Source organism: Lepidochelys kempii, chromosome 9, assembly GCF_965140285.1.
Source record: "Lepidochelys kempii isolate rLepKem1 chromosome 9, rLepKem1.hap1, whole genome shotgun sequence".
NCBI lineage: Eukaryota > Metazoa > Chordata > Testudines > Cheloniidae > Lepidochelys > Lepidochelys kempii.
In genome coordinates this window covers 61,780,959-61,804,713 of record NC_136388.1, presented here as the reverse complement: position 1 = coordinate 61,804,713, position 23,755 = coordinate 61,780,959, and the positions used below count along the sequence as shown (strand labels likewise).

At 48.7% G+C, this 23,755-nt stretch overlaps 2 protein-coding genes and 1 long non-coding RNA gene across 8 annotated transcripts in view; 1 reads left to right on the top strand and 2 right to left on the bottom strand.

The window, feature by feature from the left end:
• Positions 1–1,186: 1,186 nt before the first annotated feature.
• LOC140917561 (centrin-2) lies at positions 1,187–12,061 on the bottom strand. Of its 4 annotated transcripts, none has more exons than XM_073360675.1 (5): positions 11,438–12,061; positions 8,399–8,557; positions 6,621–6,749; positions 5,891–6,028; positions 1,187–2,149 (listed from the first exon to the last, which is right to left on the bottom strand). In XM_073360675.1, the coding sequence occupies exons 1-5, from the start codon at positions 11,492–11,494 to the stop codon at positions 2,063–2,065; spliced, it is 570 nt and encodes a 189-aa protein (XP_073216776.1). In that variant the 5' UTR covers positions 11,495–12,061; the 3' UTR covers positions 1,187–2,062. The 4 variants fall into 4 exon arrangements, with proteins under 4 accessions (XP_073216776.1, XP_073216778.1, XP_073216777.1 ...); XM_073360677.1 differs by lacking the exon at positions 11,438–12,061 and adding an exon at positions 11,374–11,411; XM_073360676.2 differs by lacking the exon at positions 11,438–12,061 and adding an exon at positions 10,576–10,620.
• Positions 11,521–23,484, top strand: LOC140917562 (uncharacterized). Its single transcript, XR_012160897.2, has 3 exons — positions 11,521–11,918; positions 17,077–17,160; positions 22,007–23,484. It is a non-coding gene; the product is annotated as an uncharacterized LOC140917562 (long non-coding RNA).
• ARHGAP36 (Rho GTPase activating protein 36) overlaps positions 19,823–23,755 on the bottom strand; it is a 78,401-nt gene continuing 74,468 nt past the window's right edge. For 2 of the 3 annotated variants that reach the window (XM_073360668.2, XM_073360669.2), the window contains exon 11: positions 19,823–21,432. In XM_073360668.2, the coding sequence (XP_073216769.1) occupies positions 21,171–21,432 (262 nt within the window). In that variant the 3' untranslated portion in view covers positions 19,823–21,170. The remainder of the gene's footprint in view (positions 21,433–23,755) is intronic. The other variant, XM_073360670.2, reaches the window with a different exon arrangement.

Genomic DNA, 23,755 nt, shown 5'->3' with positions numbered 1-23,755 from the left:
TCTTTAAGGCACATTCCCAGGCACAGGCCTCATGTCTGAATCCCTTCCTTGGGATGTGGGACTCTGCAGCCCGACACTTTATCCCTGAAACCAGTGTCTCGGCCCTCCTGAGCCCACAGTTGTTTATACACATTAGATATGAGTTCCACCATTCTGAGCCTGATTAACCCTTTCAGGGGCTAGATGGCAGGCAAGCAAGGAGCACAGGCTTAGCAAATGAATTTCTTATCTACAGATGCTTTTAACCTTGAAAGCACTAGAGAATTACAGATTTTTGGGAAAAAAGAAATGAGTCCTAAATGCAAACCCTGAGTCTGATCTCACCCTTCCTGCGAGTCCTAGGTTTGGCCAGAATCCATAGGCTAGACAGTCCTTCCTGCCTTTCCTCTCCTTAGCCTGGTCATCTGGCATGTGGTAGTGGTCTGGCCCCTGGCTCGAAAGCACCCATCTTTGCCCCCTTTTTGCCCATGTGTTTCATCTAGAGGAATTCCAGGCTCCAGCTCCACAAGAGGCTTCTGGGTAGACAGTCATTCAAAGTCAATGGCGCTACTGATAGAAAACCCATTGTTCCACTAGGAAGTAAAGAGTCATTCAACTTTGATGGCCCTTAATGGCTCTCTCATTGTTAGCCCTCCTTGAAGTGTCCTACAGCCCAGCATGAACAGGACAGCGTCTAGAACAGATAGTCTTGTCAGGGCCAGGTTGGGTTTCAGCACAAAGTGGGTGCCTTAATCCAATATGGAGGTTACAAGTAAAGGGAAGCCCACAATGAAGGTTACAATCAGAAATGGTGTTCCCAAAACAAAAGGGAGTTCACAGTTTGACACAGACGTATGCCCAATATGTCACACTCCACGTTTAAGGCCTCATGCAAAAACCCTAGTATTAAATACCATGACGCTATGCATGGATCTCAAGGGAACTGCTAGTGGCCAGAGTGAGCTGTATGGAGACCCTGTGCCTCTACAGTCTTTGCTCTCCAAGTTACTCTCTAGCATACAGAAAGCAGGAGTCCTCTCCCACTAGCCCCGGAATCGCTCTCTGTGGGGTGCAGGAGATCCACAATGCAGTAGGCTTGGGTACCAAAGTTCATCCATGAAATTATAAAAGGGAAACATTTATGTGGAATATCATGCTATGGATGAAAAGTCCAAAGCAGTGAAAAGAACTAATCCATGAAGAGAAAAAGTTATAAACAAGTTTTATTGGGATACAGAAAATAATTAGCGCCAATGGATATAACAAATGAACACAGTATTTCCCAAAACAGAGTGCAAAATCAGGCCAGAGGATAAAATACTGATAACAAATCAGTGTGTACTTCAGGAAGGGTGATGACAGAGTTCACCATCTGCAATGCATCTTCTATACCAATTCACTGCACTGGGACTCTCCCATTGCTAAAGTGAAACACCTCAAATTCCCACACTGGGCTAAATCAAAATTAACTTAAAAAGTCTCAAATACATGCATCTCACTTTCTAGGTGTATGCTACAGACAAATAAGAACCCATTCTGCAATTGGCTCTGAATGGATGGACCCTGCATGAAGCCCCTTTGAAGTCAATGGGTCTCTGCATGGGCACAGGGTCCACCAGCATGGATCTGATTGCAGGATCAGGGCCTAAGTATGTGCCAGGAACAGATTTGGATCTGGGTTTCTGGGATCAGTCTCTGGGATTGGCTCCTTCTTAAAAAGTACATTTTAAAAAATATTTCCTGTTATTCATGAAAGTCTATTCCCCTGCCTTTTTGGAAGCAATTAAAAGGGGAATGAAGTTATCACATTGGAACATGAAAACAATCAACAAACAAGTCAATATTTACCCTACACCCAGAATGCTACCTGAGATCATTTAAAAATTCTGCAATGGAATCAAACATTAGGATATAGACAGCTAAAAATCAGTCATTCAGTCCCACTGCAACCATGATTCTGAAAAATTCTGATGGTGATCCCCCATTTTTCACCCCAGGAGAATGAAGAGGGGCTGGAGAAAAAACAGGTGTACCTACCAACTGTATTTAAAAATTTGAGAAAAAAGAAAAGAAAAACTTCTAGCTACATGCTGTTCATCCTTATAATCCGCAGGAACTCCTGTTCATTCACTTCCCCATCTCCATCCACATCTGCTTCATCAATCATTTCCTGCAGAACAGTAAGGATTCAGAGACCAGATTAGGTGGGCTCAGAGAAGAAGGAATTCATCCCTTCTCAGAGTTTCAGCACAAGGTCTATGCAACACACACTCAAAATAGGGCTTATATGGGACCTAAGCAGTGCATAGCTCTTGTGCTGGATCTCTACAAAGGGGCAAACTGCACCCAGAAGTACATTAAAGCAGATTAGGGGAGAGGAATGGAAAGCAAACAGGATTTTATTCAAGCAGCTTTCACATTCGAAGTATTCAAAGCACTTACCCTATTTCAAGCTATGCATTGGGTAATATAGTGCTGGGGAAGAAGTTCCTGCTGTATTGCAACAGTGAAAATCCAGAGCACTGCAACTCCACTAAGCCACTGGTGAGGACACAGTGAAGAGTCGGAGTTTAAAAGCTGTAAGAAGTGGCTGCAATAGTGTATGGGCTACTGTGCTCACCCAGAAAAGGGATGTAAATGTCAGACTAAGAAGGAAAAAAAAGATTGCCAGTGGGATTTTCCTTATCCATTTTGTTATTAAGCACAGATTTCTTTTAATCGTTTTATCAACAAGACCCTCTATGGTCAGAAAATATGTTACTGGTTCTGCTACTGTCCAGGCATGTTGCTCTGAATTCCTGGAGTTTGATCAATTGTAAAATTCCAACTGCTCTGTCTTTACAATGCATTACTGACCTGTGATGATTTTTATATAAATATATACAGTTGAGAAGCACTATGTCAATCTAAGTGGTGCAAAAAAGGAGAATTGCAAAGCCAAATGAGAGTAGCCACATATCACAAATGAAACAATGCTCTCATCAGATGAGATGTAACCATGACTGGCCATGATAAATCATACATCACTTTGCATTGCCCATTCATTGCATAGGAACTAAAAAAAGCAAATGACCCTTTTAGGTATATGGAAATGGGAGAGTTCCAGGAAAGACTCCTAAAGCAAAGAGAAAGGTAAGAAAGGAATGTTCCAGTCTTGTTATCTATTAAGGGAATGATTATTGCTTATCTGCACTAAGTAACAAATAATTTGTCACAGCAGATCCTCTGTGTCAAATCCAATATCCTCCCTCCCTCTCTGGCTAATATTTGATGTTTCAGATGAAGGCAGAAATCCCCTCTCATAATCCCCTCTCCCCACCTATAACCCACACACCTCCCAGGTGTGGTGAATCATAGAATCATAGAATATCAGGGTTGGAAGGGACCTCAGGAGGTCATCTAGTCCAACCCCCTGCTCAAAGCAGGACGAATCCCCAGTTTTTGTCCCCAATCCCTAAATGGCCCCCTCAAGGATTGAACTCACAATCCTGGGTTTAGCAGGCCAATGCTCAAACCACTGAGCTATCCCTCCCCCGTAATGGTGTTCTGTCCCATTCTAGTAGCACTGAGACCACTTAGGCCTTGTCTACCCTAACAGCTTTTAGCAACATGGCTGTGTCGCCACAGCCGTCCCGCTAAAATGCGTGCCGTTTAGCCGCTGTTTGTCAGCTCTCCTGCCAACAAAAACCTTGCACCCAGAACGAGCAGTGTTTGCGTGGTCAGCAGGAGAGCGCTCCTGAAGACAATGCACTGCTCACGCTGGCACTTGTCGGGACAAAATTGTTTCGTTCAATTGCCAGTGTAGACGTAGCCCAAGAGAGAGAGAGAGAGATTAATGCAGGGGTGGGCAAACTTTTTGGTCCGAGGGCCACATCTGGGTATAGAAATTGTATGGCGGGCCATGAATGCTCACGAAATTGGGGTTGGGGAGCGGGAGGGGGTGAAGGCTCTGGCTGGGGGTGCGGGCTGCAGGGTGGGGCCAAAAATGAAGAGTTCAGGGTACAGGAAGGGGCTCTGGGCTGGGGTGGAGAGAAGGTACCAGGGGGTGAGGTCTCCGGCTGTGGGTGCGGGGTTTGGGGTGCAGGAAGTTGCACCGGGCTGGGATCCAAGTGTTTGGAGGGCAAGAGGGGCTCAGGGCTGGGGCAGGGAGTTGGGACATGAGAGAGTGGCTCAGGGGTGCAGGCTCGGGGCAGCGCTTACCTCAAGCAGCTCCCTAAAGCAGCAGCATGACGCCACTCCGGCTCCTACGCGGAAGCACAGCCAGGCGGTTCTGCTGCGCACTGCCCTGTCTGCAGGTGCTGCCCCTTCAGCTCCCATTGGCCACGGTTCCCAGTCAATGGGATCTATGGGAGCGGCACTTGGGGCAGGGGACAGCATGCGGAGCCCCCTGGTTGCCGCTAGGAGCCGGAGAGGACACATGCAGCAGCTTTTGGGAGCCGCACGGAGCGGCCCCCAACCCTGCTCCCCAGCTGGAGCGCTGGAGTGGGGCAAACCCCAGACCTCGCTCCCCAGCGGAAGCTTGAGGGCTGGATTAAAATGGCTGGTGGGCTGGATGCGAACCACGGGCCATAGTTTGCCCACCCCTGGACTAATGAGTCTGCTCTAAATCCTTAGCTAATAGCCATATGGCTTTTAGCTCATGTGGTAGAGGCTCATCCAGTAAGCTCCAGAAGCTCCAGGTTCGATCCCGCCCACCGACGACGGGGGTCTATCAGTGTTACAAGGGGGAGCTCGTCCGGGATTTGAACTGGGAAGTCTCTGAAGCTCGGGACACATTTCCTCAACTAGGGGAAGTATGTAACCCACACACCTCCTGGGTACGGTGTTCTGTCCCATCTAGTGGCACTGAGACCACTTAGAGCAGTGGTCACCAACCTGTCGATCCTAGGGAGTCTCCCAGTTGATCGCGATCTCTGGCGGTGTAGCAAGGCTGCCACTAAGGCAGGCTCCCTGCCTGCCGTGACCCCATGCCACTCCCAGAAGGGGCCAGCATGCCCCCACAGCCCCAGGGAAGGGAGGGGTGACAGGGGTCTCTGTGCGCTGCTGTTCCTGCCTGTAAGCACCACCCCCACAGCTTCCATTGGCCAGGAATGGGGAACAGTGGCCAGTGGGAGCTTTGGGGGCGGTGCCTGTAGAGAGGCAGTGTGCAGAGCCACGTGCCCCCACTTCCCCTCCCAGGGGCCGCAGAGGCATGTTGGCCCCTTCCCGGAGCGGTGTGGGGCCGGGGCAGGCAGGAAGCCTGCCTTAGCCTCGCTGCGCCGCCGACAGGGAGCCGCCTGCGGTAAGTGCCACCCGGCGGGAGGCCGCACCCCAACCCCCAGCCCTGAGCCCCCTCCCAGAGCCAGCACCCCAAACCCCCTGCCCCAGCCCTGAACCTCCTCCCAGAGCCAGCACCCTGAACCCCCTCCCTAACCTCAACCCTCTGCCCCAGCCCGGTGAAAGTGAGTGAGGGTGGGGGACAGCAAGCGATGGAGAGAGGTGGGGATGGAGTGAGCAGGGCAGGGCTTTGGGGAAGGGGCGGGGCCTCGGGGAAGGGGCGGGATAGATCCTGGGTTGCCCTTAAATTCAAAAAGTGATCTTGGGCATAAAAAGGTTGGAGACCACTGACAGAGAGAGAGATTGATTAATGAGTCTGCTCTACAGCCTTAGCTAATAGCCATATAGCTTTTAGCTCATTCGGTAGAGGCTCATGCACTAAGCTCCAGAGGCCCCAGGTTTGATCCTGCCCGCCAGTGACCGGGGTCTGTCGGTGTTACACACTCACAAACTAGAGTAGCAACGAGAAGATGCCACTAGGAAGGTAAGACGGATTCAGAACATTGCACAGTTTCCCTAATAGCTAAATTAATCTTCCATGAAACAAAGACTCATGTCAACATTGTGCGAAGGCAAAGAGATGTACATTACAAACCTGCAGCTCCTCATCTGTGAGGTTTTCCCCAATCTCACCAGCCACACGTTTGAGATTTTGGAAAGAGATTTTGCCAGTTCCATTGTCATCAAAGAGCTTGAAGGCTTTCAGAATGTCCTCTCTGGATTCTGGCTCAGACTTAACAAAGAAGCGCAGAACAATGATACGCAAATGTGAAGGGGAACCACCAGCATTCTAATATCCCTTCTCATGCATATTACTAAGAATCTAAGCTAAGAGGATATCTTGGATGGCACCTGGCCACTGCAGAGTTCATTTGTTGCCACTATTTAACATTTGCCATTCTCTTTTATTACTTAAGGAAAAGCCATGAACAAAGTTGCAAGAAGAGTATGAGGGACCAGGACTGGAATATCCTAGTAGTGGGCCAATTTAGGACTGAGGTGGATTAGATCTACTGAGGGAAAGGGCAGATGTCAGAGATGGCACGACAGGTAGGACTGAAGTGTTTCAGTGGGTCTTGCATAAGGATTTCTCTATGGATGCTAAATTGTTCTTGTTTGTTTGATTTATCGCTTGTTTGTTCATGATTGTCTTTAGCAGCCAACCTGGCTTCTCCCCCCGCCCCCTCTTTCTAATATTATTGAATTCTGGTTAGTATTGAATGGGAAATGCTGGACTCTCTTGGGTCTTAAGTTTTCTAAATTCCCATCAAAGCCCTTCATGTTAAGGATGCCCAGGACCTTTGTGGCTAACCCGATTTACATACCATTTTCTGAGTCATCGCACACAAAAAGGAATCAAAGTTGATCTTCCCTGACCCTTCCTTATCAACTTCTGATATAATTTTCTTCAACTCTTCTTTCTTGGGTTCATACCCAAGGGCCCTTATGGACACCTGCAAACATGGAAAATAGGCTGGCAATGCAAACAGAAGCGAAGAGGGGGAGACAATTGAAACCACATCACACACTATGAAAAAAAATGGGGATGGAACCACAAGGTGCTACAGCAAGTCAAATAATAAATGCTAGCAAGGCAACGGACATGACAAAGAGCAGGTGTCGCAGATGGCCTGCACTGCATGTGAAGCAGTTATTCTGGACAAGACCCTGATGTCTTTGACCTTATAAATTTGCTTTTTGGCATTCAGAATTAAAGCATCCAGTTCACAGCACCAATGAATGATACTATACTACACCAAGACCTGAGTCTCTCTACCAATTTTTGAAGTTTCACAATACTCCCCCCTCCCCCTCCACACACACACACACACACACAGTTTAAAATGCTTTTCTCTCCTTTGCTTCTGTGTGACAGTCCCAAATACACACAGGGGAAACTGATTTACCAGAAAGAGGAAACAGTGAAACTGACTCTTCCCAAATTGTTGTCAGAAGTGCTGTGTAAACAAATAGAGGGGGGCAGGAATAGAAGAAAATGTTTTTCCTTCTCTAATCTGTTCAATTAGGTCAGACAGAAATGTGACTTTTAAGTGGATAGTGTCCTTTAAATAGTGTATGAGACAGAATTTAGTGTTGGTTAAACATGCCAGATCAACAGCCCTGAAGGCTGAATCTGTTTATCTGGAACATAGAAACAGATACAGAATGGACTGCAGCAGTGCAGACTTCTGTCAACCTGCCTTTCCAATGTGCCTCAAACTTTCCCTGGAGGGACTACCACTAAGAGGTCTGAGCATGTTCAGTCTGAAAGGTAGATTCAAACTGGCACCTCTGCTGAGATGCCAACAAGATCAATGAATGCCACTTATGGTGTGGTTTTCTACTGTGATTGGGATACCAGGACTGAGACTCTACAAAATTTATTACACTCTACAAAATGTATGCCATCAAATGGCAATGCCTTTCAGTCACTATTGCCTTGGGTTGGATTTGACCCAGCAATCCGGAAGCGAAACGCACTACATCCCATTCCCAAGCCTTTGAAGCATCTAATCTCCTCAAACACCTACCAATTATAGATGATTTGGGAAATATTTATTGCACCAGTACGGGTTACATACATAGACGGAGATAAAGAATGTGTGTTTCATTTTTACTGCAGTATTATCCCTTAGTTGTAATGAATCACACAAAGTGTATTATGCAGTAGTACCTGGTTTCTGGAAACCTCAGAATAAAGTTCCTACTATATAGACTATGTTATCTTAGTGTAGCAAATGTGAATGCAACAGAAAATATCTTTACTTTGGATACGAAATAAAGTGGTTTGCATGACAGTGGAAGATTTCTTAGACTCTTACCCACAACCACAAAACTGAGTCTCTGGATCCATGTCCCTGATTTGTCTGGTCAGCTATACCCCAAAGACTGATGTTGGAGAAGAAGGGGGCAGCTGGCAGGGGACCCAGCAGTCAGGTGAGAAGTATGGAGCTGGAGGAAACCTCCTCTTACCAAAACCCCTGAGTTTTCTTGAAATCACAAATTTTAGCATTGAAAGCTACAGCACTAGACCTGTTTTACTGTCTGCTGCTCTAGGCCTTTTTGCAACAAGCACACAGTGTATTTGTGATTTCTTGCTTGCCTTCAAGTCCTTTACGTCGACTGTACCGGTGCCGTCGGTGTCAAGCAAATCAAAGGCCTCTCGCAACTGCTGTTTCTGTTCTTCAGTGAGTACCAGCTTGGGTGCCACCTTCTTCTTCTGGGTCGCTGCCCCTTCCATCACTTTCTTCGAGCTAGAAGCCTTGGAAACATTTGTACAACAAGTTTCAGAGTAGCAGCCGTGTTAGTCTGTATCCGCAAAAAGAAAAGGAGTACTTGTGGCACCTTAGAGGCTAACCAATTTATTTGAGCATAAGCTTTTGTGAGCTACAGCTCACTTCATCCGATGAAGTGAGCTGTAGCTCACGAAAGCTTATGCTCAAATAAATTGGTTAGTCTCTAAGGTGCCACTAGTACTCCTTTTCTATTTGTACAACAAGAGACCAGGTGGATGACTAGCATTAGGGACCCAGACTGCCTGCCCCATCCCATCTCACAAAGGGCACCTCCCAGGGTATGTCTACACTGCATTATAAAACCTGGGTCTGTGGGACCCAAGCCTGTGGACTCAGTGTTTCCAAGTCTACACTTGAGCGTCCACACTGAACTGTAAACTGGGCTTAGAATTGCTGGACCCTGGTCTCACAGCCATGCTAATGCATCCATACTGCACTACACAGACCATCCGACTCGGATCTGTCTCTTGAGTTGCATCCACACTGTGAAATGGCAGGGCTTGGACCCAAGTCTCAGGGAGACTTTGGCCGTGACCCACCCCCACTAGCAGGGCCTAGGACCCAGGTCTAGAGTGCGCTCTTCTTCTTAGCATATGTGCAACATACCTCAGGCATGTGGCCAGGATTCATCACCGAATTTGGTCCACTGGTTGGATCATTAGCTTCCCCCCAGCTTGGGCTGGGTACTGATGGGGAGCACGAAGTGAACGCTGATCCGTGCCCCCCAGAGCACTCACTAACGACAGTGACCGTACGTCCTGTTTTGGCTGGGACTGTCCCCTTTTTAAGCCCTGTCCCGGACATCCTAATTTTTTTGGCAAAACTGGGCATTTGTCCCACTTGCTCTTGCCAAGTGATGATCAGTTGGAAAGGGCAAGCGGGACAAATGACTATTTTTGCCAAAAACATGAGGAATGCCCCCATAATAAGGTGTGGAAGAATGTTCGGGGGGAAGCGAGCGGCAACGCCAGCCCTACACGGTGGGGCTTGGGTGAGCAGTGATGCCAGGCATCTTGGGCCAGCCCCACACGGGGCCATGGGGACCGCCTAAGGCCAACCCCACGCATGGGAGGGAAACCCCCTAGACACCGCGTGGTGTCCTGATTTCTCTTTGGGAAATATGGTCACCCTCCTCCTATCACTGACCTGAGTCACAACAATGTGTGTGTGGAGGGCTGGGGCTCCAACCCAAGAGGCAGGCTCAGTGACAGATTACCACATGGGCCATGGGGCCCCCTTGCCAATTTGGCACACCCAGAAAAATCTCCTTCCAGTAGGGTTGCGAACTTTCCAATGGCACAAAACCGAACACTGCTGCCCCACTCCCAGCCCTGCCTCTGCTCCGCCCCTTCCCCAAGACTCCGCTCCTGCTCGCTCCATCCCCCTCCTTCCGTCGCTCACTCTGCCCCACCCTCATTCAATTTCACCAGGCTGGGGCAGGAGGTTGCGGTGCAGAAGGTATGGTCTCTGGGTTGGGGGTGTGGGCTCCAGGTGGGGCCAGAAATTAGGGGTTCAGGGTGCAGGAGAGGGCTCCAGGCTGGGGCAGGGGGTTGGGGTGCAGGAGGAGGTGAGGGCTCTGGCTGGGGATGTGGACTCTAGGCTGGGGCTGGGGAGGAGGAGTTTGGGGGGCAGGAGGGGGCTCTGGGCTGGGGCAGGGGGTTGGAGTATGGAAGGGAGTGCAAGCTCCGGCTGGGGTCTATGAGCTGGGGTCTATGAGCTGGGACCGAGGATGAGGGGTTTGGGATGCAGGAGGGGACTCAGGGCAGGGGCAGGGGATTGAGGTGTTGAGTGGGTGCAAGGTGCAGACTCCGAGAGGCAGTTTGGATGCGGGAGGGGACTCTGGGCGGGGTAGGGGGTTGGGGTGCAGGGTGGGGGGGGGTGAGGGCTCTGTCTGGGTGTAGGGCCAGGATGAGGAGTTTGGGGTGCAGGAGCGGGCTCCGGGCTGGGCCAGGGGGTTGGGGTGCAGGGTCCTGGTGGCACTTACCACAGCTCCCAGGAAAAGGGCACGAGGTCCTTGCAGCCCCTAGGCACATGGGTGGCCAGGAAGGCTCTGCGTACTGCCCTTGCGCTTGCAGGCGCCATCCCCCCAGCTCCCATTGGTCATGGCTCCTAGCCAATGGGAGCTGTGGAGCCAGCACTAAGGATGGGAGCAGCACATGGAGCCTTCCTCGCCACACGTATGTCTAGGGGCTGCACGGACCTGGCAGCTGCTTCTGGGAGTCGCACGGAGCTAAAGCAGGCTCCCTGCCTGCCCTTGTGCCGGGCTCCCATTGTGCCACCGACTGGACTTTTAACGGCCGGAGCTGCCAGGGTCCCTTTTCAACCAGGTGTTCCAGTCAAAAACTGAATGCCTGGCAACCCTACCTTCCGCTGTGGCCCCGGGCTGGAGGAGCTCTCGCTCTCCACCATGGCCCAGGGGCTGCGGCGGGGGTACAGAGCTTCTCGGGGCCACGGGCGGGTCGGTGGAAAGGAGCAAGTGGGGATGAGGCCACGGGGAAGGGGTAGAATGGGGCGGGGCCGTGGGGGAAGGGGCGGGGCTATGGGTGGAATGGGGCGGGGCTGTGGGGGAAGGGGTAGAATGGGGCGGGGCCGTGGGGGAAGGGGCGGGGCTATGGGTGGAATGGGGCGGGGCCGTGGGGAATGGGGCGGGGCGGGGCCCTGGCCGAGGCAGCTGGTCTAAGCGGCGGCAGGGGAGCGCGGGCCCAGGGTTCGCTTGCGGCGGCCCCCACTAGCTCCGGCCCAGGGCCTCAGGCGACCTCTCTCCGCCTCTGGGCAGGCTCACCGAGCAGTGTGGACGCGCCCCAGGGACCCGCGGCAGGGTCCCGTATCTCCCCATCCCTACTCACCATCCCGCCCGCTCCCGGCAGGGGCAACAGGCCGACAACAATCCCACCCCACCCCATTGGCTAATCCCGTCCCTGCCGGTACTATGGCAACGAAAGGCGGAGACCACTCTGCATGGCGATTGGCCGAGGTACGGAGTGGGCGGGGCGCCAGGAGCGGCGCTGACTGGCTGAAGCGGCGGTGACGCACGTTAGGGAAGCCCCAGGAGCTCGCGGCAGAGTCCAGCGGTCCGGGAGCTAGTGGTGGCGGGGCTGCGAGCCCCGGGAAGCGCCGATCGGCCTGGGCCGGGGTGTCCCCTGTGCCTGCGCAGCTCGCTCGGGGAACAGCATCGCCGTGCTCTGGGGCCGTCTCCTTCCCCGCCCCCCATCCCGGGGGGCCGCGAGCGGGGCGCTCCGCGGGCCGCCCAGCCCGGGTCTCTCCGTGGGTTTCGCTGTTTCAGGGCTGCTTCCGTCAGGGCATGGAGAGAAACTCCGGTACAAGAAGGTGAATGAAATAAACGGAAGGCTGCTTCATTGCCGCAGAAATCCTGTTGCTGCATTCTGTGGGCAGGGCATGCAGGCGGAAGGACAGCCACCCAGCGAAGCTGCGCTCTCTCCCCTTCCCTGCCGTGCGAGCAGCGTCTTTCCTGCCTGTGCCCCCTGCCACCACCCTTTTAACAGACGGATCGCCAGAGCGGCCAGGGGGACTCCTTCCAGAGAGGCGAGTACCCAGAGCAGTGTCCGGTAGTGACCCTGCCTCTAGTAATTCCACAGAAGACAAGCTGAGGACTAATTAGAAGGATAAACCGTGCCTTTGTGATGGGCCTGCTCACAGCTTTGTGTGAGCGCTGGTTTCCCCTGCACTTCTCACCCAATAAGAGGGAAATTTGATGGAAGTAAACTCTAACAAGTGAGGTTTACTGGAGGACTACAGCAAAATATACAGGAAAGCTCTCTGGGAAGTAGAGGCCGCTCTTTGGTTACCTGACAGGAATGTGAGCTTTGTACCCGAAGTTCTGTATTCTTTTTTCTTTAAAGAGGCAGGGCTGGAGCTGCTATGTTTAAACTTGAATTTAAACCAGCTGTGTTTTGGTTGTTAGGATGTGCATGCATCTTGTGCTGTGTCAACACTATTGGTGTGAATAGGCAGCATAGCAAGATGTACTGGAATCATGCCATCTGTAAGCTTCAGAGATTGTGGTACTTTTCTAACTGCAAAAACAATGAAGAGTCCTTGTGGCACCTTACCAAGTGGAGGGTCAGTGCTACCCCTCTTGGTAAGGCAACTCCCATCTTTTCATGTGCTGTATATTTATTCCTACCTACTGTTTTTTTTCACTCCATGCATTTGATGAAGTGTGTTGTAGCCCACAAAAGCTTATGCCCAAATAAATTTGTTAGTCTCTAAGGTGCCACAAGGACCCCTCATTGTTTTTGCTGATACAGACTAACACAGCTACCCGCCTGAAACCTTTTCTAACAGTGCAAGATGTTGGAGAGAGTACAAGATGAACTTTTAGAAACTCAGCATGCTGCATTACTTGTATTGCAGAGGAGATGGAATTTCATAAGTGTTGCAGCCTTGTATAGGGGAATGTGAATAGAGGTTACAGGATAGAGGATGTATGGGGCAAATTCCGCACTGACTTACACCCTCTGCAGGAGTGGGCCTGGATGAAGTACACGCCTGGCCGCTGGTACCTGCTTCCTCTCGAGATCCATCTGTATGATCGTGCCATTTAATAATGGGATGAGGGCTTAAAAACTGAAGTCCTGCCTTTGCTGCATAGACATTTGAAATCCCATGGCACTTTCTGTAAGAGTAGATGCATTTCTGAATAAGAACAGGTTTCAGAGTAGCAGCCGTGTTAGTCTGTATCCGCAAAAAGAAAAGGAAGACTTGTGGCACCTTAGAGACTAACCAATTTATTTGAGCATAAACTTTTGTGAGCTACAGCTCACTTCATCGGATGCATGATGAAGTGAGCTATAGCTCATGAAAGTTTATGCTCAAATAAATTGGTTAGTCTCTAAGGTGCCACAAGTCCTCCTTTTCTGAATAAGAGCGAGGGAAGGCTGAGGGAGAGGTCAGCAGTACAGATGGTGCATGCAGAAGCATTAAATACTAGGTGATCAAATCTTTTTCATGTGTAACTTATTTACGTGAGTCTCCTTATGTATTTATAAGTGCTTCTCACATGTAACTGAAAATGGGTTTACTTTTTAAGCACTCATGTAATTAGGCTCTTTTGCCACTTGAGAGCACCAGAATACGTTATTATGTTTCTCCTAATTCTGGCAACACACACACACTGCTCCAGTCTCATACAGGCAGACAGGAAGACTTCTTTAAGGTTTTTAAATCAAATTAAACTTGAAAATGAACACAAATCATTTCAGTATGCCTTGTATGATTCATTTTTATATTAACTTTATTTCCACACTGTCAACTTTTGGCAGGATGGAAGTTAACAGTTTAGCAGCTGCATAGGGAAAAGTTGATTATACACTACTGATTCCTGGGGAAGGTGTGGGGATAGGGTAGGTTTTGGGCAGTGAAGAAGCAGTTCAAGCTTTTGGCAGGATGGGAATGAATCTCCCCCTTGTAGATGTGGTGGAGGCAACTTTATTTGGGGAGGAAGGGAGACTTGGGTTCCCATGCTAAGGCTAGGCCTGAGGCCCATTGGGTGGTAGAGTTGGTGTTGGCAGGCAGCTCCTGAGGTTGCTGGTGCAGTGGGACAACGTTACGGGGTTGGCAGGCTGCAGCTAATGTGACTTGCCCTAGGGGCCTCGGGCCACTAGGGATTCCTTGCCTAAAATTGGGGTTCTAAGGATAGGGATCCCCAGTCTAGAATTGCACCTGTGGCAGCAGAGATCCTCAAGATAGGGTCAGGGTTACTAATGGTAGTCCTCTGTAGGCCAAGGTCATACCTGGCAACAATACAGCTGCCAGAGCTAGGGTTAGGGCTCCCTTGGCTCGGGTTAGGGTTACCAAGGATAGGGGTCCCTAGGCTGTGGCCAGTAGGGTTTGTGGTGCTATGGTTAGGTTTACTAAGGATAGGACACCCTGGACTAGGGTTAGAGTTACTTATCATAGGTCCCTGGGAGCTAGATTTAGGCCTCAAGCCAGTAGGAATTCCCCGATTAGTATTACAGTTATTAAGGCTAGGGATCACCAGGCTAAGAGTAGGACTGTAGCCGGTAGTGACACTCAAGCTAGGGTTAGGCTTACTAATGGTAGGCCTCTCTAGAGTAGGGTTACACCTGGGGTCTGTATAACTCTCCAGGCTAGAGTTAGTCTTACCAAGGGTAATGGTCCCCTTCTTAGGGTTACGAAGGGTAGGGGTCCCTGGCCTATGGTTAGGTCTGGGCCCAGTAGGGCTTCTGGCACTAGAGTTAGGGTTACTAAGTGTAGGACCCCACCGGCCAGGATAAGGCCTGTGGCCAAGAGGGATCCTTAGGCTAAGGTTAGTGTTACTAAAGGCAGGCCTCTGTGGGTTAGGGCTATGCCTGAGGTCACTAAGCCTCCCCGGGCTAGGGTTAGCATCACCAAGGGTAAAGGTTCCCATCTTATGTTTAGGCCTTGAGCTTGAAGGGATCCCTGGACTAGAGTTAGGGTGACTAAGGGCAGGGTTCCCTGGGCCAAGGTTAGGGTGATAAAGGGTATGGGTCTCTGGGCTAGGATTAGGCCTCAAGTCAGTAGGGCTTCCCACCCTAGGGTTTGGGTAACTATGAGTAGGATTCTCCAGGCTAGGATTGGGTTTATTATGGATAGGGGTCCTTGTGCTAGAGTTAGGCCTGGAGCCAGCTGGGCTCCCCAGGTTAGGATTACAATTACTTAGGGTAGAGGCCCTATGGTAGGGCTCCCTGGGCTAGGATTATGGTTACTAAGAATAGGCATTGGGTCAGTAGGGATTCCCAACCCAGGGTTAGGCTTACTAAAGATTGGGTTCTGCAGGCTGGGTTTAGATCTGGGGTCAGTAGGACTTCCCAGGCTAGGGTTAGAGACCCAAGGGTAGGGATTCTTAGGCTGGGATTAGGCCTGTGGCCAGTAGAGTTTCCCAGGCTAGAATTAAGCTTGGGGCCAGTAGGGCTCTCAATATAGAGTGAGGGTTACTAGGAATAGGTGTCTCTGGGCTAGGGCTATGCTTGGGGTCACTAGACCTTGCCAGGCTAGGGTTAGGATGACTAAAGATAGAGATCCCTGGCCTAGGATGAGGCTTGTGGCCAGTATGGATCCTCAAGATAGGGATAGGGTTACTAATGGTAGGCCTCTCTAAGATAGGGTTACACCTGGAGTCAGTAGGGCTCCCCAACCTAGAGTTAGGGTTACTAAGGGTAGGCTTCCGTGGGCTAGGTTTAGGCCTGGGACTATAACAGCTTCCTGGGCTAGGTTTAAGAGTCCTAATTGTAGCAATTCCCTAACAAAATGACAGATTTTATGTGAGCTTGTGCAGGAGAGGGTGCGGGTAGAACAAGATGCACATTTTGGGGAAAAGTCTGGGACAGGGCATGTGCAGGGGTCACCCTGTAGAATAATTCATGCAGATAAAAACTTGAGTGTGACCGGCAGGTCGCAAGTGCAAAAACAGACATAACTGGGAGTGCTAGGTACTGGAGGCTGCTTGTGAGCCATCCAGACTGGAGGCTACAGCAACAAAGCAATATAAAGGGCACCCCAGGTAAGAGGACTGGGGTGACGCAGCTATTCACCAGTCTAGATTGCTGCCCCCAGGGACCCCTTGTAACATACTCGGGGTACAGAGGGTGCAGGATGGGGTGGCTATACTGTATTATGGACGGTATGAGGTGGCAGAAGATAAGGGATTGGGGACTGGGATGGGTGGGTTTTTTATTTGTTTTTTAAATATGGAGGAGGGATAGCTCAGTGGTTTGAGCATTGGCCTGCTAAACCCTGGGTTGTGAGTTCAGTCCTTGAGGGGGCCATTTAGGGATCAGGGCAAAAATTGGGGATTGGTCCTACTTTGAGCAGGGGGTTGAACTAGATGACCTCCTGACATTCCTTCCAACCCTGATATTCTATGCCCATACTATATAAGGGATGTTAGGAGCAGGAGACTGTTAGGATATGTATGAGTTAAGTAGAGACCTGGGAAACTGCTAATGTGCTGACATGGCCTTAGGGGACAAAGGCATAAGAAGGCTGTAGTTCTTTGTTTAATAAATAAGTTGCCATATTTTGCCCTTCCCTGTTGCTTATAAGAATTGATAAGTGTTGCAGCTGCATAAGGAATGTGAGGATCTAAAGGATACCTTTTGGATAAAGCAGTGTTATCTCCTCCTCCCTTCCTTTCCCAGCTACATAAACAAGCCCTGGCTCATGGCCTCTTCCTCCCTCCCCTGAGAATTGCTGACCAGGGAGATTTGTGGCTACCAATTTTTACAAAGAAATATATTTTCAAGGTAAAATGCCTGTGTAATATGTAGGGTGGGTTTACTACCAAAATGGGTGTTTTTATTACTTAATAAGGGTTTTTGGGGTGTTAGTATGTACGTGCCTACATCCATTACAACAAACAAAAAGAATCTGTTGTAATCAATTCAGTGCTTATTGGACAATTGGGTCCAGGGGAACAAGTATAACAATAAAGAAGCCCGTACTCATATCCGTCTCTGGGTCAACCTGCTCTTTCTTCCAACAGAGATGACAAGGGATGATGACCAGGCTGACTATATTGCATAATAGATGTTATGGGGCAGAGGAGGAGGAAGAAGACATGGACAAGGTGGCTATTCTGTATAATAGATGAGACAGCTATACTGTATAATGAGTCCTAGGGGGTGGTAGAGGGCAGGGGTTGCTATACTGTATAATGGACACTTGTGTGCTGCAGAGTGTGAGGGATGGCACAATTATACTGCACAGTGGACAGTAGGGGGCAGCAGAGGACAAGGGGCAGGGTAGCTATACTGTATAATGTGTGCTAGGGGGCAGCCAAGGGTGAAGGACAGATGCTGGGGCAGCTAAACTGTACGAGCACTAGAGGGCAGCAGAGGGCAAGGGACCAGAGGATGGAGCAGCTATGGGTGCTAGAGGATGAGTGACAAGGATGGCTATCCTGCACAGTGGGTGATGGGGAGCACCAGAGGGTGAGTGTAAAGGGGTTTACTCATCACAGGGGATGTCTCCTTGTGACTGGGTCTAAGAATCTAATGCCCCTTCCATCACTCGCTTCCCCCGCTTGCTCTCCAGTATTCAACTTGCTGTCTCTTTGTGACAAATCGCCTATAACCCATCTCAGGGAGTCTTCAGAGCAACTTCCACATCTATACCACTTTCCCAGTGGTCAGTATGGGGACCTAGGCCTTCCCCCTACTCCAGGTTCCGGCTGAGGGACACTATGCAACTGTAGTCTGCTCAAGCTCTGACCCTGTTGCTGTTTCCCTCGGCTCTTTCATACCTCTCTTCTCCGTAGTCTCAGAGTAGCTATGAGCCTCCATACTGCAGCCTCTTCTACTCACATTTCCTGCTTTGATACAAGCCCCTGCTTACTCCTGCCCAGATGGGCTCCATCTTCAATTAGTCCTTGTCAGTTAAGCCTAAATCTTCCTCCAGGTGTAGCCTACCAGGTTAATTAGTCCCTGCTGAGCCACGTTAACCCCTTCAGGGCTGATGTGTGGTGAACATTCCATCATTTGCTTTCCCCTCAAGACTGTAGCCCTCAGGAGCACGGATGCCTCCTACCCTGCATTTGCCAGAGCTGGGCCTGCAGGTCATCTCACTCCTGCTCTAGTTCCCTCATCAAGAGCAATGCTTCTCTTCCATGGTGTTCCAGTACTTCTCCCAGCATGGTTGTGAGGCCTGGGTTCCCACTGCAGTGTGGATGCTCAAGCTTGGGCTTGGAACTATGAGTCCATTAGCTTGAGCCCCTCAGATCTGGGCTTAGTGTCCAGTATAGACATACCCATAGAGGGCAACCCTGGTAACCCCCCCCCCCCCCGGCACATTCCAGCTCCATACACAACAACAGCTGCTCCACATAACCTGTGGTTCTGGTCCCATTGCCAACAAAAGAGCCAAGAGGCAAGGTCCTCTTGACTAGTGGCAGCCTGACTTTCATGACAAGCAGAGCTCTTAAGTGTACCACATTTCAGCTGAAGCGGGCTCCCATTTAGAGGACAAGGAGACACCCTCGTGGAAATGTCCTTTCTCTCAGGGGAAGGTTCACTGGGTCCACAGTCACAGCTCAACCACTCCACGTCCCAGGGCTTGTTACTCAGCAAAAACATCATACATCTCCCTTAGGTGGCAATCAAGTATTAGCCACCTCATTTTACAAATAAGATAACTGAGAAATTGAACAAGTTCATTTCTAGCAGAGCTAAGAATAAAGCCGAGCCAGTTTGCGTCCATCCTGCCCCTTACACAGAATCTGAATATGCTGCCTGTAACTGTTGCTCTTACTACTACATCCCACTCCTCTCCCTTCCAGAGCTGGGAATACAGGCCAGAATGTCTGACTCCTATTCCTGCTTGAACCACAAGACCACAGCCCTCTCAGACAGCTGAGAATTAAACAGAGTCCTTAGTTCAAGGAGTCTACAGAGGTGTGTGTGTGTGTGAGACTTCCCCGTCCAGTGGCGTGCGTGTGTGTGAGAGAGAGAGAGGGAGTGGTCGCGGAGAGTGTGTGTGTCTCTCTCTCTTTCTCCTCTAGTAGCTGCTCAAAGAAGGTTACTGTAGCTCAAGTAGTAACACTCTTGCTGAGACTATAGAAGTGCAGTGTTCAAATGGTGCTGAGGAGCTGGGGTGGTGCCTGGTGGTGACACATGGTAAAACTCCTGTTTTAAAAAGGAGTTTGTATGAATTAAACAGCGAGAATGTCCCTAAACATTTTACAGTATCAAACCATCATAATCTGCAAATTATGGCACAGTGAACAAACACAAGTGTTCCCAATTTCAGATATTTCATATATTCTGTCACACGTTGGCAAGTCTGAAGATTGAGAAGTATGATAGCAAAGTCTTTAATAAAATGATGGCCACTTTTCTTGAGCACAGTTCCAGTCAGCTTCAGTTCCATTGTTAAAAATGGGAAATGGTGACCATCTTTACTAGGGGCACTGTCCTTCTGTCTCACCTAACCCCCCCCCCCCCGCCCCTTGAAGTAGTAAGCACCCTTACTGAGGGCATGTGCAATTTTAATGCTTCAGTCCCACGGTAAGTTATGGAAAATGGCACCTAGTCTGAGTAAAGGAAAATGTGACTATAAGGAAAATAGAACAAAAATGTTACCTTTTATTCCAGCCTAATTACTGTAAATATACATTTGAGGATAACTGGTAATGAGTTTTAATTAGATGGAAATTGTGAATGACCCAAACCAGCCATTTGTTAGCAAAAGGGTTATGAAAAAAGAGCAGAGTCTGAAAAACATCTCAAAGTTTCAATTTTAATTATTATTAATTCATAATGAACGCATAAACAGATATAGTTGAAAATGTTCAGAAAATTCAGTCTTTCCCACAATTCATGAGGTGTAAATTGGGGGGAGATACATTGCATTCTCCATACAAAACAAAGAAGTTGAAATCTTGCTTCAAATGAAAAACTGGATCTAATCTTAACACAGAGGTGCTATTATGCCTTTATAAAATGTTAAAGTTACTCTTTTTGGTTTGCATATATACTTATTTATTTTGACTTAAAAGAAAATCCAGCCCAAAGAGCTCCCATCCAAAGCTCTGGAGATACTTACCACACATTTACAAACACAATAACCTGGGAGTTACAAAGCACCATCCAGAGCAGCACCACTTCTCCTTCCTGATCTTGTCTAAGCCCCCCATATCGTGTGACCTGTCTAGCTGAAAATCCCAGTGCACTTTCCTCCTAGACAAACCTGGCTTTAGCTGCCTCTACTTACCCCTGTGCCCATCCCATCCGATGAGCTTTGCAACATGCCTTGAAAGGTCAACAGGTTGGGACTACTGGGGACCTTGTCAGCGAGTGATTTGAAGGAAAGGGGCCCTAGCAGAGAGTGCTCTCCTTTTATAAGGGTCCAGCTCAAGGGCCTCTGCTAGTGGCAACACAGCATGGGCAGAGAGGCCTTTCAGGTAGGCAGCTCCAAGCAGGTCAGGGCTTTGTAGGCCAAAACCAACACCTTAAGGTCCACCCAGAACCCAACAGGCAGATCCCGGAGTGCAAGAAACATGAGCTGCCACTAGATGCACCGCTTACGTTAGCAAGCAGGCGCCATATTCTGGCGCCATATTCAACTTAGGTTTCTCGATAGATGAAAATGTAGCCCCAGGGCTTTTTAGACTTGATACCAGCAACAGGCACACACTGCCATCATGCCTCACAGACACACAAACTGTGCTTTCCCTGCCATTGCATGCACTCTGCCTCCTGAACGCACATGCACACAGAACTTTGTGATATGCTAACTCTCCAGCAGACTTTGACAAACAAGAATTTTACAGACGACCCTTTAAATAACTCTACATGTTCTGTACGTTCTTGCTAATCACTGGCAAGGCCAGGCAGGAATTCAGCGGAATGTATCCTCAGGCCTTGTCTACATTGGCAGAAATCAGAATGTAATTCCCTGGGGCAGCAATAGTGAGAGTACTTATGTAGACAGGGCTCCTACATGTTTAGCACTATCTGGTCTAGCTCTGCTATATGGCAGTGAAACATCTGGGCAGTTTATACTAGTGCCTCCCACCTGGGGAGCTGCACTGATATGAATTAGAAGGCTGATAACTTTGAATGGAGAAGTCCCCTCAGAGATTTATGTTTCCCAAGATGTCCCCACTCTTTCCTGGGTGACCAAGTCTCTCTTTTTGTGGTGGACAAGATGCCCAGTTTGGTATGTATTAAAAGTGAGGGTGGAGCTTCGGCTGCCCTGGGTCTGCTTATTCTCAATATGCAGATTTAGGAATGAGACGTGGCTGTACAGATGCGAGGAAACCTGATCACTTGCCAGCATGCAGGTTTGGCTGGCCAGTAGGGAGCGAGGATGTTTCTCTGTAGATGTATCACTGTCTGTGCTTCTAGGAGAAAAGAGAAACTGCTGGTGACCTTTCAAACCACTCTGACCTTCAGAGCAAGTTTCTGAGAGGCTGTCAGGAGTGGCTCCAAGCAGTGGGCTGTCTCCTTCCACTGGGCAGGCCCAATCAGATGGCACAGCTCGTATGGGGCACTGGCAAAGCTTGCTGCTACCCCTTACTGGCTAGCCTGCTTGACTGCTTTGATCTTTGCTGTTGTGGTGCTAGTCAGCACCTTTTGGAGCACTGAACTTTCCCACTCCATCACGGTCCAGGGGTCGGGTTCACCCACCAAGCACCTCCCCCCTTTAACCAGCAGGGTGGCAGCGATGACTTCAGACAAATGCACCTAAAGACATATGCACACACAAACACGGAGCCCGATGTGCGCATGCAGCACTGACATGTGTGTGCACACACACTGAGAGGCAGACACAGGCCCAGGCAAACACACAGGCCCCGTTGCATGCGCACTGCAAGGAGAATAGCTTGTATAGGCGCACAGACTTTATATAAAATACAAACATATTTAAAATGGATTTCATCTTGATGAGCTATACTTCTTTCTGTCAATATATAGATTTCAGATGACAAGCTGTTTGACCTAGAGACCAGTTCCAAAATAGACCCTTTCCTGTTTGCAAGAGGAATCAGAGCATTTGTCTGTTTTTTAGAAGAACAGAGAAGAAACTGTAGATGACTAAATTTATCTTAAATATGAATGTATTTTCATTTTGCTGATGAATTAATTTATTGTTCAGCGACTGGTTCTGTTGCTAGGGTTTTTCCTGTTAGCTATTTTTATAAATGTTTGTATATTGAACTTTCACTCGATAAAACCAAAAGTTGTCTCACCTGTCTGAATTTTCAGTATTTCGGGAGGGTCAGAGACCAACAGTCTCTGTGATAAGCAACCACCGGATATTTTTTAGATAGCCGGCTAAGTTGGAGTTTCCCAATTGATGCTCGCTAATGCTGTCCTAATTCAAACCTGACTAGACCAGCTCACATGGTGTCAAAGTGGGCCTTGCTTCCGGTTTGTCTGAAGACCAGAATGGGAGGTGCAGCAAGTGGAATTCAAACACCAGAAGAACCAAGGGAAGTCCAAGAAGCATTGCCTTTCCAGTCAACAAGCTCCCTGAAGGCAGGCTAACCATGATTGGCCTCCTTGGGGAGAGAAAATTATGGCATCAACAGCCAGGCCACTCCAGCCTTGGACTAGCCTCCCTACCCTGAAGAAGGCCTACCAGCCAGGAGCACTCAGTCAGGAGATCATCACTCTCTGGCTCCTTGACTGCAGCTTCAGCTCCTACTCTATGAGATTCCAGAAGACAGTGAGAACTGGAGGGTTTGGAACCCCAGTGATCATAAGTATCTTATTTTTCCTTTTTTTAAAAAAACAAAAAAAAACCCAGAATCTTTTTATTATTATTAACTGGGAGACGTCCCAACAGTTTAATTTTCTTTATTTTTAGGGTGTGAAGGTGGACATGTGACTGTATGCCTGTGTTTAATCATCCATAAAGCCCACACAGGGAAGACCCCAGAAAGAAAAGGTCCAGCTTTCAACAGCCCTAAATATTGTCTCATAAACATACTCATGAAAGTGTGTTCTGTGTCGAAAAGTCCTGAGAAATTTGAGGTGGTCATCTGTAATTTCTGGTAAATAATCATCAAACTTCTGCTTTTCACAAGTATGCTGCTAAAGTCTGTATTATAACATCTTGGGAGGAAAGGGGGACCATGGGCGGGGGAGAACTTAAGTCTAAAAACGAATCCTTATAATTGGCTCTGAAGTTGTGGTTTCGACATTAGATAATTTGGTTTCAGTATTAAGAGGTTGAAACAGCTTTAAGTTATAGATTTGATTGACACTGATGAAATTCTTTAGTTGGAATTTATAACCGAGTGGACAGCCACCTCTCAGATTCTTTTGTTGAATTTATAAGGATTGATTGTTTTTGTTATTAGTGTGATGATTTAACTAATTTGATGCTTGCACACCAATCCAATATAGAGACTAACTTGTTTGGGTTGTTGATTTGATCATGATTTGATAGCTGCTTTATTTTTAAGTTAATTTAATATTTATTAATAATAGTTTAGGTTTGGTGATACATTTTCTTGGTCTGATTTTAGTTTAAGCATTTTAATAAAGTGTATAAAATTGATACTGTCACATTTCTTTCAGTAAGCCACATGGGTTGAGAATCTTTGAGACCCCGGGTGGATAGCAGCCCAGCAACCTAAAAATACCTGAGCTAAATGGCCTATGAGTCTTACAACGCATAGACACAAGCAAACACAGGCACTGGTACATGGGTAAATG